This window comes from Scyliorhinus canicula, chromosome 19, assembly GCF_902713615.1.
Source record: "Scyliorhinus canicula chromosome 19, sScyCan1.1, whole genome shotgun sequence".
In the NCBI taxonomy this organism is placed as follows: domain Eukaryota; kingdom Metazoa; phylum Chordata; class Chondrichthyes; order Carcharhiniformes; family Scyliorhinidae; genus Scyliorhinus; species Scyliorhinus canicula.
This window is the reverse complement of record NC_052164.1, coordinates 21,120,962-21,136,821: the sequence shown is the minus strand read 5'-3', so window position 1 is coordinate 21,136,821 and position 15,860 is coordinate 21,120,962. Positions and strand designations below refer to the sequence as shown.

The following is a 15,860-nucleotide window of genomic DNA, read 5'->3' as shown; positions in this document are numbered from 1 at the left end:
GTGCCCCTCGCGCAAAGTGTGGTGATCCTCAGGTTAAGTCACCACCAGTCAGCTCTACCCCTAAAAGGAAAAGCAGACTTTGGTCATCTGGGACTATGTCGACTTTACTTAATTTGGTAATCAGTCAACCGGAAATAGGTGCTCAGCTCTGGAATGGAGCATGAACCCACACTTTCTGACTTCGAGCTGAAAATGCTACGGTACTGAAGATATTGCCTTGGAAAATACGTCAGAAATGCAGTTCGTACTATTGATCAAAGAACCAACAGAACAATGGAAGATGCTAGTCTCCCAAGTACAGATTATCCAAGCCATTCATGCTCTGGGCATTTATAGGATCAATTGCAGGAGACCTGTTCTCTTTTTTTTAATAATCTTCAACGTTCAATGCATGTCACAAGAGTTTATTCAATTCTTCTTTCAACTTGGATGAAAAGATAAATTAGCGCAATATCCAAGTTGACCAGATTTAACTTCTAATCAGAGTGTTTAACACTGAGTAATTGCAGGTGTTCATTAATGCACTGAATTTAGACTTGGAGCGAAAAATGTAGTTTGTCAGTTACGTTGCGACCAATGTTAAATCTGGGACAACACATCCTGTCCCTGTTTAGATACAAAAAGTGCCAATACAGTGTGCGAGTGTCAACTTGAGAACATTTCATATGGAACTCTGGTCTGATGCAAGGCAAAAATGCTAAAAAATAGCTACATGTGAATAAGATGTTACAACCTAAACAAATGCTTTCCTGTCACTTGGGGTGTGTGAGCAATTGGGCAATTTCAATGCTGCACAACACTGGATTATTTGAAGAGACCCAAGTTTCATTGTCTCAGTTTAAAACTGAATTGTCTCCTGCATTTCCTGATGACTTGATTTTGTTCTATTTGACCTTGAAATGTGGATAGAACTGAGAAAACAGAATGTGTTGCTGTTCCCTCTTCTAACGTGGAGACCTGTGTAGGCCAGACTAGGCAGGGGTGTGCCATGACCTACCTCCACCAGTTATAGCGACACTGCCAGTCTACCTCCTGGATCGAACTGAGCAAAAGCCCAGCGATGCCCGCTCTCTAATTACCAATACAATACCTTCAGAAGATCGACCCACCCCCCCACAAAGGGACAGCTACACCACAAGAATGAAAGTCAACTTATACAGTTTTCCAATAATTTACAAGTAAATTTTTAAAAATTTAAATCAGTCCATCAAAAACTCAGTCTTTCTGGTGACTTCTGCTTCCTCGTGGAGCGATACAACTCCGACTACTTTTGGACGGGTACATCCTGTAGACACCGTCACAGTCGATCTCTCTTCTGGAACAGAGGTTTCAAACTCTTCCGTTTCAGTCGAAATAATAATCTCACCTGCTACAGGCCGATTTCATTTCTTTGTCAGCCAACAACATCTCCAGCTAGCAACAACGAATCAGGCTGTCACACTGGCTCCCGGGATGCCTCTCGCCCACGCAGATGGTCCACGTTCCCTCAAAATCCTGCCTTTCCCACAATTCCTGCAACCCCGAGCGCCCCGCCCCCCAGTGATTCCTTACATAAACTTGGTCACCTATTTCAAAAGTCTCCTGCATCTTTAGTTGCATCATGATTCCTCTTTTGTTTGCACTGTTTTGCCTCTACCTTCTCCGCCAAATTTAGGAATACCAGGCTTAACCTGGTCCTTAACCGTGGACCCATCAATAGCTCTTCTGGAGATATACCGGTGGTCGAATGGGGGGGGGGGGGGGGGGGGGGGGTGGTCCATGCTCCCTCTGTTTCCAAAAACACAGCCCGCTCAGCGAGTCCATTTGACGAGGAATGATACGGTGCAGTTCTGATGGGTTTTATCCCATTGGAAGTCATGAAGTTTTAAAACTCGGTGCCTGTAAAAACGATTCTGGGCATCTACCAACAATAGAAACATCTTTTTTTGTTTTAAAAAAGTGTGCTACCTAATCTGTGTGAACTAGCACCCATGGCTGACCTGGCCATTCCCAAGGGTGCAAAGAGGCTGCAGCCGGCAACGTCTGCTGTAACTGGCACTGATCGCAGTGTTTCTTTCCCTAATCTCCCAACCGGTCAATACCTGGCCACCAAACACAGCTTCTGGAAAGCATCTTCATTGTTGACGTGCCCAGCACTACGCAACTCTGCAAGGAGCGATTCCTGCTCCTGCGGGACAATTACTCTTGTCCCCTTGAATGATGCCATCCTCAAAGCTTAGCTCATCTTTCCTAACGTGGTCTGGCTTCATATCTTCACAAATCCGAGTAATATCTTGGGCTGGATTCTCTGCAGCCCGATGCCGAAATCGTGTTGGACGATAGGGCGGAGAATGGATTTTCTCACCGGAATTGGGACCGCCGCTGGTTTGATGCTAGTCTGCCATGCTCTGTGCCCTCCAAACTGGCATCATCGTGGCGCGCCGCACGCCATTTCAACAGCATTGGTGGAGCATTGGCCTGCCCACCCACGATGCTCCGCCCCCGATGGGCCGGGTTCCTGACGGTGCAGGACACGTGTGGTCCCAATTGTGCGGGAGTGCAGACTGTGTCCAGCGCCTCCGCACTCGGCCAGGATTCGTGCTGCTGGCCTGGGGGGGGGGGGTCTTCTGCAAGGGCTGGGGGGAGCTGGTGGGGGGAGGCCAGGGGTCGCAATTTGCGGGTTACGTTACGCGCACGGCCGGCATCATGTTGTACGGCATGACCGATGCAAGTCATCAGCCAAGCGCATGCGTAACCCGGGACCCTGCCGTTTTCTGCACGATCCACGGCCGTTTCATTTGGCGCCGGTGCTAGCCCCTTAGCGGTACCGGAATCGGTGAGGGGTTTGCACCGATTGGCCGGTCGTGGAACACCACGGGTCCCACACCAGCGTCAGCACTTGTCGCAGGAATGGAGAACTCAGCCCCTTGTGTCTCATCTTTGATAACAGGTCTGTGAAGTTGATGATAATTCTATTAACATATAAATAAAAAAATGCTTATACATTATGAAATATTTGGCATGTATTAAATCTTATTCAATTCAGGAGGTCATGGTTAGTGAGCAAGCCTGATTTCAAACTTGCGGCCCGCTGTGATAAAGGAGGCTCACACATATGATCCACTCACGAGCCTAGGTTTCTCGTCACTGTGTACATTACCTAGATTCCCTCGTCCCTATTGGTGTCGTTGTGGTGGACGTCTTCCAACTAACCACTGGAGACCGAGGGACAGAGTCAGTACACAGAACATGGTTTTTGAATTCCGATTCCGATCTGCCTTCGTAGGTTTATTGTTAAAACTTCACCAAAAAGCTGGTCAGTAGGTCCAAATTGTGTTATTCCTAAAAGTAAACAACCTTGCTGGCAAATTCTGTTGATATTAGGGCCTTGAGGTACAGCATTTGGCTAGCATGGGATTTTACTCTAATGCAGGGGTGATAGATCTAATCTCCCTTTTACTAAACCTCTTCTTTCCCTCTTATGTCTTCCCTCGTAAATTGTTGTAATAAACCATACTCATTATTTCATTTCCTCAATATAGTTCCCTCAATTGTATTTTCTTCCATGTAAATTGGACTATTGATTTTTCAAACAGGGGCTAGTATTGTAGAATAATGAGGCAAGATATAAAAACAATAAAGAAAGATGTAGCGGAGAGTCACAAAGGTATCAGGTTGCTATGAAGAAACAGTTGAGAAGATAGGAGCAGAAGTAGCCCATTTAAGTCAACAATCCTGCTCCACCACTCAGAGAGATCACAGTTGATCTGCATCTCATACTCCATCCTCAAGCAAATATCTATTTTCAAATTTAAAATTAGTAATTGAGCCGGCATTTACTGCTTGCTGTCGGAGAACGTTCTACCACCCATTGGACGAAGACATATTTCCTAACTCTTCTCCTGGATGGTCTGGCTTTCGTTTTGAGATCTTGTACCCTGGTCTTAATCTGCCCACCAACAAAGAAAAAAAATTCTCAACAGTTCGATCCTATCAACTCCTCTAAAATTCAAGAAACAATCAAATTACCCTTAATTATTCCAGGAAATGCACATCCACTTCAAACAATTTCTCCGCAATTCGTGGTAACATCCTCTGGTGAATCCAGGTTGTGTTCTTTCTAAGGCCATTAGAATACTAAAATGCACACAGTATTCCAGATGTGGTCTAACCAGGGCTTTGCACAGCTGCAGCAAAACCTCTGTCCCTTTATATTGTACACTCTAATTATAAAGGCGAACATTCCATCAGCCTTTTTGACCAGTTGTTGTACCTGACATTTTAGAGAGGTTAGGGAAATTGTCCACTTGGGCTATGGCTGAAGGTTGGATAATTGCCTTTAGATTATGACTATAATGGATGGATGAATTACAAAGTGCTGTTTTTGGTTGTAAATAATTTTGTTGCCCCACCCCACGCATACCCCAGGATGGGCGCATTGACATTTATTGGCGTATTGGGTAGATGTGTCGCTTCCCCCTAGACCCGATTATCACCCCCCACACCTAACAGATAGTTTCTCATTATCTGTCATGCCAATGTGTGGAAAAGAGAAACAAAAGTGATTTAGAACTTGAGCAATTTAAAGATGATATTCCCGATGTTCCAGGGGCTTCAAAACTAAAGTTATTCAGAATCTATGTTCTTAAATTACCCAAGTTCGCCTCAACAATTGCCAATTGGGACTTTGGAACTAGCTTAGTGGTTAAAAACTGGGAGGCATGGACAAGTGGGCCGAAGGGCCTGATTTCATGCTGTAAACTTCTATGTCTCTATGTCTCCCCGCTAATACTTTAAAATCTATGCTCCCTAGCGATTGCCCTCTCAAACAAAACTAGGTCCATACTGTCTTAATCATAGCCCCTCATAATTGTATCCACCTTAATTGAATCTCATTCAGCCTCCTCTGTTTCAAATAAAACAATTCCAGCCCACTCTACCTTTCCTCTTTCGTAAAATTCATCAGACCCTTGTAAATCTCCTCTGTACTCTCCCTAGTGCATGCGGTGACCAGAAATGTATGCAGTACTCTAGCTGGAGCTGAATTAGTGTTTTATACATTTGTAACATAGCCTCCCTGCTCTTAAGATTCTTACCTTGGCCAATAAAGAAAAGTATCCTCTTGTACCTGTCCTGTTATCTTCAGGGATAGTGAATATGCACATCAAGCTCCCTCGGTTTCTCGACACTGGTGGCACAGGGCTTGGCATTGCTGTCTCACAGCGCCAGGGACCAGGGTTCGATTTCAACCTTGGGCCGTTTGCACATTCTCCCCGTGTCTGTGTGGTTTTCCTCCAGGTGCTCCAGTTTCCTGCCACAGTCCAAAGGTGTGCAGTTTAGGTGGATTGGCTAAGATTAATGCGTGGGTTCTCAGGGATGGGCCGGGGGAGCGTGCCTGGGTAGACTGCTCTTTCGGAGGGGCAGTTCAGAATCACTAGGCCAAATGGCTTCTTTCTGCACTGTGGAGATTCTATGGATACACTTCTCAGTATTCTCCCATTTATTGTGTATTCCCTCACCTTGTTTGTGCTCCACAAACACATTACCTCACATTTTTGCAGATGGAATTCTATTTGACACTTTTCTGCCCACCTAATCAGTCTATTGAAATCTGCCTACTGTCTATAGATTTCTTCCTCATTACCAACTGCATAAGAATGTTTTGTATCATCTGTAAACGTCTTAATCATTTCCACTACTTACATAGAATCTTAGAATCCCTACATTCGGCCCATCGGGACTCTACTGGTCCTCCAAAAAAGCACCCTACCTAGGCCCAATCCCCATAACCACACTTTACCTTTGTGACACTAAGGGGTGATTTAGCGTGGCCAATCCACCTCATCTGCACATCTTTGGACTGTGGGAGAACACGGAGCACCCGGAGGAAACCCGCGCAGACATGGAGAGAACGTGCAGACTCCACACAGTCACCTGAGGCCGGAATTTAACCGGCGTCTCTGGCGCTGTGAGGCAGCAGTGCTAACCACCATGCCACCTTAGACAATTCTAGGCAGTTGAAGACATACATCAATCTACAAAATTCCACCCACTCAACAATTTCCAAATAACACATAACTTTTGCTTTTGCTCTGGACTTAGAAAGAACAAGTGTAATAAACAACTGGATTAATATTCTACTCAAGACTTAAGGGGAAGAAACCACTCTGGTAGAAGCCTTTCATCAGAATTGGAAATTGGTGAAGTCAGGCCCTCTTTACCTGATCAAGCATCCAGCAACTCAGTCATTCCTGTAAATTGCTCTCTACTTAGGTGGCACGGTGGTGCAGTGGTTAGCACTGCTGTCTCAGGGCACCGAGGACCGGGTTTGATCCTGGCCCTGGGTCACTGTCCGTGTGGAGTTTGTACATTCTCCCCATGTCTGCATGGGTCTCACCCCCACCACCCAAAGATGTGCAGGGTAGGTGGATTTGTCACACTAAATTGCACCTTAATAAAAAAGTTAATTACTCTCTACCAATATTCCCTATCACTGGAGAGCTCTAATTTTATTTGAATGAGTCTGCCAGGCCCTGTGGAGAAGTTTCTTAAGCACGTATTATTCCCCAAAAAGACAACAGTCTGTACAAATGGAAATGCAATAGGGCTATATTTATAGTGCTTCTTCCTCTCAAAAATTGTGATAATTTAGGATTCCAGTAGGCTCTATGGCATGTTGGGCTCAGTCAGTAGCATTTTTGTCTTCAGATCAGGTGGTTGCAGGTTCAAGGCCTGGCCCAGCTTTTGAGTTTAAGTCATCGATCGGTACCACAAAAAGCAAGATACCCAATACTAGCCTTGCTGAACCCTGTTGAGAACAGCCTTCAGGTTACAAAAATCACCTTCACTCGCTATCTCCTGCAACTGAACCAACATTGGATCCTCTTAGACATTTAGACATACATAGAATTTACAGTGCGGAAGGAGGCCATTCGGCCCATCGAGTCTGCACCGGCTCTTGGAAAGAGCATCCTACCCAAGGTCAACACCTCCACCCTATCCCCATAACCCAGTAGCCCCACCCAACACGAAGGGCAATTTTGGACACTAAGGGCAATTTAGCATGGCCAATCAAGCTAACCTGCACATCTTTGGACTGTGGGAGGAAACCGGAATACCCGGAGGAAACCCACGCACACACGGGGAGGATGTGCGGACTCCGTACAGACAGTGACCCAAGCCGGAATCGAAACTGGGACCCTGGAGCTGTGAAGCGATTGCGCTATCCACAATGCTACCGTGCTTCCCTTTTCTGTTCAGTTTTCCATCTATCAAAAGCCTTGCTAAAATCCACGTAGACGGCATCAAACATGTTACCCTCATCAATACCCGTTATTACCTCCTTGCTCACAATCTTTATCCCATCCCATATTTCACACTCCTGTTCAACTACAATGTTTATATTGTTCCCGTGTTTACCTTAACCCTCTTTTAAGAAGACAGATGTCAAGCATCTATTAAGAATCACTTCCAAGTATTCTGTACTTATTTATTAAGAATCACATCTATTAATAACAGCTCCCAACCCTCCAGGATTGGCCTTGGGTTTCCAAGATCAATCTCCAGAACGTGGCGCTGTGCGACTCTGGTGAAAAATCATGGGGGGGGGGGGGGGGGTAGCAGCATTCAAAAAGGATAGCTTGTCATTTTCTTTGACCATTTCTCTTTACCAGATATAAAAATATTGAAAATGGGTTTCCAAAAAAAGGCTCTTTGGCCAGCAATAAAGCATCCTCCAATTGGATAATGATTATTTTTGCTGTCCAATTCACAAAGGAAGGCAGCACATCACGAAGATGGACTATTTGAGCAACTAATGGCTGGAGCAAGTCTTGAGAGGAAACCTACAGGAATGGATTTAATCACAATTGGCAGTCTACCCTTCCACTCATAGGTGGCCTATTTGGCCTCCATTAGATCCTACTGTTTACAATTTTAAAAAACATTTAGATTTTCCTAGGCAACAATAAGACAGGAAGGGATATGGGGAGAGAGTGGGATTATGATGTTGTAATCAGCCATGTCAGAGTAGGATCGATGGGAGAATGGCCTGCTCCCATATTCTTTGTTTCTGTATTTCTGCATTCCATATCTTTGCTTTCCTACTTTCCTTTAATCTCACTCTTACATTTACTTCTCTCAGCTTTCAGCAGTATCAAGTCCTCGGTATCTGACAGAACCTCCTCCTTTCCCTTAGCCCTCCCTGTAACTGTACATACTCCTTGACATCCAGGGGGCTGTCGATCTGAGAATCCCACCCTTTCTTTCTTGATTTGGGAACGTTAGTTCTGATCCCCCCTCCCCTCCAGACACTTATGTCATTGATTCATTTGACTTCAACAACCGCATGTAAAATTCGGCAAACACGTTTCATGCTCAGAATAACCCTGCGCCAAAACAGGCAGCCATTACCCGAGACGAAACCAAGATGTTTGTGGAGTGATCACATCGCAAGCAGTGACACCTCCCTGGTCTGCTGGAACCACCAGCTTTCTTATAAAACGCATATAATGGATGGGGTGGGGTTGTTGATTTTAAATGCATTGAGCGCTTGAGGTGGATTGACCTCTTCCACCCGTCCCAGGTCGAGTCTGGTGAACCCAAGCTGCCAGTTGATTTCAGGGAGTCAGAAACTGACAAGGTTGTGTGTTGCCCCCCCCTTACCTGGACTTGCCCACTCCGCTCTCCCCGATTATTAGAATCTTCAGTGTCGCGTGGATCTCCTCTTCCATTGTCTCAATGTATCAAGATTCCAAACAGGACAAAGGCGACGCGTCAGCTGCTCAACCAATTGTTACTTTCACTTCTTACTGGAATGTTGCAGCGGGGGGAATGACGCAGACACGCAACTTCTTCACACGTGTCTTTAACCTTTTCCTGCCACTCAGCTGCCGGGGCAGTGGTTCTTCAAGAGAGCGTTGATGTGTCAGACACACCGATAAACCAGTGAAATTGCTGGCTGTGAAAGTGGGAAGGTCGCCTTTCAGCAGATGCAACTTTTTGTTAAAAATGTTTTAACCACAACCCACAATTATCGAAGGCTCGCATTATACATTTTTTCTTTACAAACAAAAATAAATGTTTTTAATTGCAATCCATAAGACAGCAGGCAACTTATTTTATAATTGTTTATTTTAGCATATTTGTAATCCAAATCCAATCATTGCCGAAGACAAATTTTAAAAAGTATCAATTGCAGCCCATAATTGTTAAAGGCTCGCTTTCCCTCCACACTGAAGGGCAGTAAAATGAGTGCAATAAGTTAATTCTGAAGGGCAACTAGGGATGGGCAATAAATGCGGGCCTAATCAGCGACGCCCACATCCAGTAATTTTAAAAAAAATTCAACTTCGTGCAGTAAACGATATTACAGAGAACGGCACAAGAGCTGGCAGTTGGAAAGGCTACTCAGGCAACTTAAAAATCCCTGAAATATCTCCAGTTGCGTGAATCCAAAGGTTTTTTTTTGTCATCATCCGAATTTATTTTGTGCTTTAGAATTTAAGTTTTCAACGCCACCCTCAGCACGTTGTGATTCATCAGAGACAGTGAGACTTTCTGATGTAAAGAGCTGCTGGATCAAAAGTATCAGTTACAAGTAAAGAGATAGCTTAGAGGAAAATATATTTTACTCGACTAGAATGGTCGCGTGTGTATTATTCGGGGTATTAGAATGCTGTCAAAATTTCCAGAAATGTGTGCCTGCTGAATGCACATCATAAGTTAACTATCACAGGTGCTTTGCACAATAAGCAACTGGAATGAACTATTTCTGGTCTCAGCCTTCAATTTAAATAGAATGTGGTGCAGTTCGTAGCATGTTTGCCTCTGAGTCAGAATCTTCTGGGGTTCAAGCCCTACTCCGAGATTGAGCACGTGTCTTCATTGAAGCATAATAGGTGTAAATGACCGTTTAGCACTGATTGAATAAAGACAGGATCAATATTCCTCCCACAACCAATGCGCCAGCAACAGATTAACAGATAATTTATTGTTTCTGAGTATTTGCTGTGTAGAAATTGTTGCTGACATAGCAAAAGTGACTGAACGTCAACAATAATTCACGTTAATGTCAAATGCTTTGGGATATACTGAAGGTCCTGACTGTTTTGTTAAGGGAAGTGGCAATACCTGGGGGCAAACATTTCTTCAGATCTCTGTCATAGAATTTACAGTGCAGAAGGAGGCCATTTGGCCCATCGAGTCTGCACCGAACCTTGGAAAGACCACACCACTTAAATCCACACTTCCACCCTATCCCTGTAACCCAGTAATCCCTCACCTTTTTGGACACTGGAGGCAATTTAGCATAGCCAATCCACCTGTCCAAAAGGGATTCCAGGCCAGAATGCTACATTCTTCATCAGGCAGGGCAAGGAGGCAGACCCTGAATCCACCCCAGCCAGAATGGGGATTGAGCTATGTTGCCGGCATCAATTTGATCCAAACTGGCTGTACAGCCAACTGAGCTGGTCAACTGCACCCACCCTCCCATCCCTCCAGGAGTCTGAGTTGCTGTGGGAACATACTTTTACATGCATCTTGTAACCTGTAGCTGTGGATAGTGGTGGTTCTTTCCAACAAATGGCTGACCTGGGATTTCTTCCACTCTTACTGCCGTCCATTGGTGTGTTGGAAGGATTTACAGGTTGGCTGCATTATGAACCTCCTTAGCCATCAAATCCTGGAATGAACTTGAACCTCAGACACAGGGGTGCCACCTACTGTGCAACAAGGGGCCGAGGAGGATGGATATGGAGCTGGGAGAAGAAAGACCCTGGGTGCGATTCTCCCAAAGGGAGACAAAGTGCCGACGTCGGAGTGAAAACCGGAGTGTTTCACTCCAGCATCGGAGGCCGCTCCTCGCCCCCTATTCTCCCACTCCCAGGGGGCTTGGAGCGGCGGCGCGTCAATCTCGCGCACCGGGCCTTGGTGCCCGTGTCAAAGTGGCGGCGCCTGAATGACGCGGCCGGCGGCGCCTAAATGACGTCACCCACGCATGCGTAGGTTGGCCGGCGCCAACCCACACATGCGTGGTTGCCGTCCTCCCCTCCGCCGCCCTTGAAGACATGGAGGATTGATCTTCTGAAAGACACACTCTTTTCCCTCCGCCGCCCCGCAAGATCAATCCTCCATGTCTTCTGGGGCGGCGGAGGGAAAAGAGTGCTTCTGTCAGTGACGCCGGCCTGACGATCGGTGGGAACCGATCGCGGGCCAGACCCCTCCTGAGCACCCCCCTGGTGCTCGATCCTCCCTCTGCCCCCCACAGGCCCCACACGCAGCGGTCGCGCGCTGTTCACGCCGGCAGCGACCAGGTGTTGTTGGCGCCAGCGTGAACCGGTCGTATTAGGCAGGCCGCTCGGCCCATCCGGGCCGGAGAATTGCCGCTCAACCGGAGCGGCGATTCTCCGAGCGGCCTGTCGCAAAATGCGACACACCATTTTGCGGGGTTGGGAGAATCTCGTGCGAGTGCCAAGGCGGCGTGGGGTGAATCTCCCGGCACTCCCGCGATTCTCCCACCCGGTGTGGGGGTCGGATAATCACGCCCCCTATCACGCGGGCATAAAATATAACCTGAGAATAAATGCTGGGGCAGAACAGCAGCCAAACTGTTATCTGGCGAAATGACATGCTGTGCATGATGGGGATGCAAGGAGTATTGAATTGTGTGGAGTTTCCTGGAATGTGAGTGTCATTGTCAGGGCCAACATTTGATGCTCATCATTAATTGCCCTTGAAAAAGTAGCGGTGAGCCTCATTCCTGAATTGTTGAAGTCCAAGTGGTGTAGATACACCCACAGCATTATTAGGAAGGGAATTGTAGGATTTTGACTGAACAACAATGAAGGAACTGCAATATATTTCCATGTCAGAATGGTGTGTATCTCAGAGAGGAATGTTCAGGTGGTGGTGTCCCCATGTGTCTGCTGCCCTTCTCCTTCTGAGTGGTAGGTGCTTGGGTGCTTTGGAAGGAACCATGATGAGTTGCTGCAGGGCATCTTATAGAAGGTGCACACCGCTGCCACTGTGGTGGAGGGAGTGAACGTTTAAGGTGGTGGATTGGGTGCAAATCAAGCAAGATTCTTTGTCCTGGATTGTGTTGAGCTTCTTGATTGTTGTTGGAGCTTCACTCATTTGAGAAAGTGTTCCATCAGACCTGTGCCTTTTAGATTGTGGATAGACTTTGAGGAGTCAGGAGGTGAGTTACTCGTCTCAAGGTTCCTTGATCCAAAACGTTGCCTCACACCACCTTTCAGTATTATCTTTGCAACTCATGTAAACCTGTATCTAAAGCACATAGATAGGATGCAGTGTAAAAAACAAAATCTTGCTCCACTGACCTGTTACCTCATTTTATGCATCAAAGCATCAAAATGTTAACATAGCCAAGCCATGATTCATGGTCATTTATTGTCACATATGTCGGGCATATCTGTCATTAGTCTTTTTTGTTTCACTTGCGGCAGCCAAAGACGACTTTTCAACACAACATAGTGTTGATGAAATTTAAGGGATAAAATTTGGATTGGAGAAAAAAATCATAAATCACAGTCCCTTAACTCCCTTAGAGGAGCCTACTCTCTATATCCTGACATGTCAGAGCAAAGAGAAAGATTACACAGCAGATCTTTTACAAACTACTGAGAACAGCTTACCCTGTTCTTGTATACTGCCCCTCATAGGAATAGGAGTAGGCTATTTAGCACCTCAAGCCTGTTCCGTAGCATTCAATAAGTTTTGCCCCATATTCATAAATACATTTGGTTGACACAAAATCTCAGTTTAAAAAAATAATAACCTAGCGAAAAAAGAATTCCAAACTTCTCCACCCTCTGTATGTAAAACTCTTTCCTGATCGGATTCTTGAAAGTCTAGTTTTAATTTTTAGACGCTATCCCATTGTCCCAGATGTCTAAACCAGCATTACTAGTTTCCCTCAACAAACCTAATGCCTTAAAAGCTTCAATCCAACCTCATCTTTATCCTTCTAACGTCCAATGAATGCAAGCCTGGTTTGTTCAATCTCTTCTTGCCATTTAATCCTTGAAGTCCGAGTCTCATCATTTATTTTTATTCTTTCCAAGGATGTGGGTGTCACTGACTAGGCCAGAATTTATTGTTAATTAATTAATGCCCTTGAGAAGGTGGTGGTAAGCTGCCTTCTTGAACCACTGCAGGCAGTCCCTGTATATAGAAACCCATAATATGGAAGGGAGTTCCAGGTTTTTAACCTCTGTCAAATCATGAGCTTTGTTCATGCAACCTACTACCATGTATTTGCATGGGATTTTAAAGTACATAAAGGTCCTTCCTGGATCTCAATGAAGGCACCAAAGCCTTTGCTTTTTCTCGAAAATTTCTTCAGGACATTCAGAGCAAACAATCGAGCATGCTGAGGTCTGTGCCAGACTCAGCAATCTGCATGATTGATTCCATGCTAAGAGCCTGTCCTTGTGGTGTATTATTGATTAGACTTTTATTAACTTTAGGTCAAACACTCGTCATTGCTGTAGCTTACTGACTAGGTTACAAGCAACATGTGAACTGTCATATTCAATGAATGTTGATGATTCACAGAGCTGGCGTTACAGCCGAAGGGCGGCACGCTGGCACAGTGGTTAGCACTGCTGCCCTACAGCAGCAGGGTCCCGGGTTCAATTCTGGCCTTGGGTGACAGAGTGGAGTTTGCACTTTCTCCCTGTATCTGTGTGGGTTTCCTCTGTGTGCTCCGGTTTCCTCCCACAGTCCAAAGATGTGCAAGTTAAGTGGATTGGCCATACTAAATTGTCTCTTAGTGTCCAAAAGGTTAGGTGGGGGTACTGGGTTATGGGTATAGGGTCAGGGCATGGGCCTAGGTAGGGTACTCTTTCCAAGGGCCAGTGCAGACATGATGGGTGAATGGCCTCCTTCTGCACTGTAGAGATTCTATGATTTTATAAATAAATAGCTTACATTTTTCAGCACATAAAGAGGGAGACTTGGCAGACCCAAGACTGATTATTGGCAAGACACTGAAGCATCCATTTCAAGAATATTGACAAGCTAAACAATCCACATTAGATATTAGTATTACATGGCTTTCACATTATCTCACAAGTGACAGTGAATTATTCATGTCGTTTGCAAATAAGGTGCATTACTCACAAGTGAATTAGGGGTGTCTTCTCGGAAATGAAAAAAAACACTTGCCCTTTCACTTACATTGCAGGGATGGCCCATGTGGATAAAAGGTGTCATGTTAATTGCACTGTTCTAGAATACTAATACATCTATCTAACTGGATGTGAGAAGAAATTCAGGGAGAAAGATTTATGTAACCATATGCGATTTGGAGGGGTTGGTTAACTCAGTTGGCTGGATGACTGATTCGTGATGCGGAGCAAAGTCAACAGCATGGGTTCAATTCCCGTACTGACTGAGGTTTATCATGAAGGCCCCACCCCCTTCTCAACCTTGTCCCTCGCCTGAGGTGTGGTGACGCTCAGATTAAAGGACTACCAGTCAGCTCTCTCTCAAAAGGGAGGGCAGCCTATAGTCCTCTGGGATTGTGGCGATATTTACATCATCATACATAGAAACATATGTAGAAAATAGAAGCAAGAAGAGGCCATTCAACCCTTCAATCCTGCTTTGCCCTTCATTACGATCATGGCTGATCATCGAGTTCAATATCCTGATTCCGCCTTCCCCCATATCCCTTGATCCCTTTAGCCCTAAGATCTAATTCAACATGAGAAACATACACCGAATTGTGAGGATGCAATTTTGATATCTTAAATTGTCTTGGTAATGAGTGTTGTTTTTCCTGTAAACTTTAGACCAATTAGCACAAACATTTCAAAACTTTATTCACAAACAAGACCTATTAAATAATCTAACGGAAGTCTGAAAAATAACTGTCTTTGATACTGCATATTCCTTACTCATCAAATAATGAATCAAAGTATTGCCGAAAAAAAACATTTTTTGTCAAAGCTTTTTACCTTGCACTCATCAGATATCACAAGAATAAAATGTAAGGGAAATTAACAAATTTATACTGCATGAGAAAAGAGTGCTGATTGGTTTACAAGTGGACACTGATTTGTAGAGGCGTTGTCATGTAGATGCACCAGTTGATGGTGACTGACTGTTCACTGCTAAACATTGTTTGAAATTTTAACCAGGCAGCTTGACCCTGATTGGTTAAGGCATTGACTTGAAGAATGAGTCTGCAAATGCCTTAATTTTCTTAGTTGAAACAGGTGCAATGTGTGTACACGTTCCTTCTGTTTGCAAAGGACAGGGTCCTATTTTAATATATGTGACTTCCAGTACATTCAAATGCAGCACACTGCAAGCCTGACTAACAATGTTAAATCAGTTGTCTCAGCATGTTGAGGATTATTTATCAAATGTTGTCCAATTGCAGAATCACATCTAATGTCAGACACGGTGGGCGGGATTCTCTCAGACTGCGCCGGGTCAGAGAATCGGCGATCTCGCCGATTTTTCACATGACGCCGGTCCGACACCGTTCCTCCATTCTCTCACCCGGCGTGAACAGCCTCATTGTGAGCGGCGCCGCGCCGCCCGAGAATCGGTCAAGGGGGCAAGTCCCACGATTCTCCGGGGTCCCGTGAATCCGGGCCGCAGCCCCGACGGCATGACCCGCGTCACGCCGGCGGCGTTTACACCTGCAAATAAAAGTCGTCAGCCGGTTGTGCTGGCTGACGGTGCGGGAGACGAGGTGAGCGGCCGGCGTATTGCGCTTGTGACACTCTCGGGACAGACACGGAAAGGACTACGGGCGAGGGTGGGGGTCTCCATGTTCGGCGGGGGGGGGGGAGGCCGGGGCCTCCATGTTCGGGGGGGGGGGGGACCGGGCGCTGTCTGCCAAC

The 15,860-nt window shown here is 45.6% G+C and overlaps 1 protein-coding gene across 1 annotated transcript in view; it reads right to left on the bottom strand.

Moving 5' to 3' along the window:
* The window catches only part of LOC119954160 (ras-related protein Rab-18-like), a 30,222-nt gene extending 21,382 nt beyond the window's left edge, over nucleotides 1–8,840 (bottom strand). The window contains exon 1 of the mRNA XM_038779120.1: nucleotides 8,644–8,840. Coding sequence (XP_038635048.1) covers nucleotides 8,644–8,711 — 68 coding nt within the window. The 5' untranslated portion in view covers nucleotides 8,712–8,840. The remainder of the gene's footprint in view (nucleotides 1–8,643) is intronic.
* Nucleotides 8,841–15,860: the final 7,020 nt, after the last annotated feature.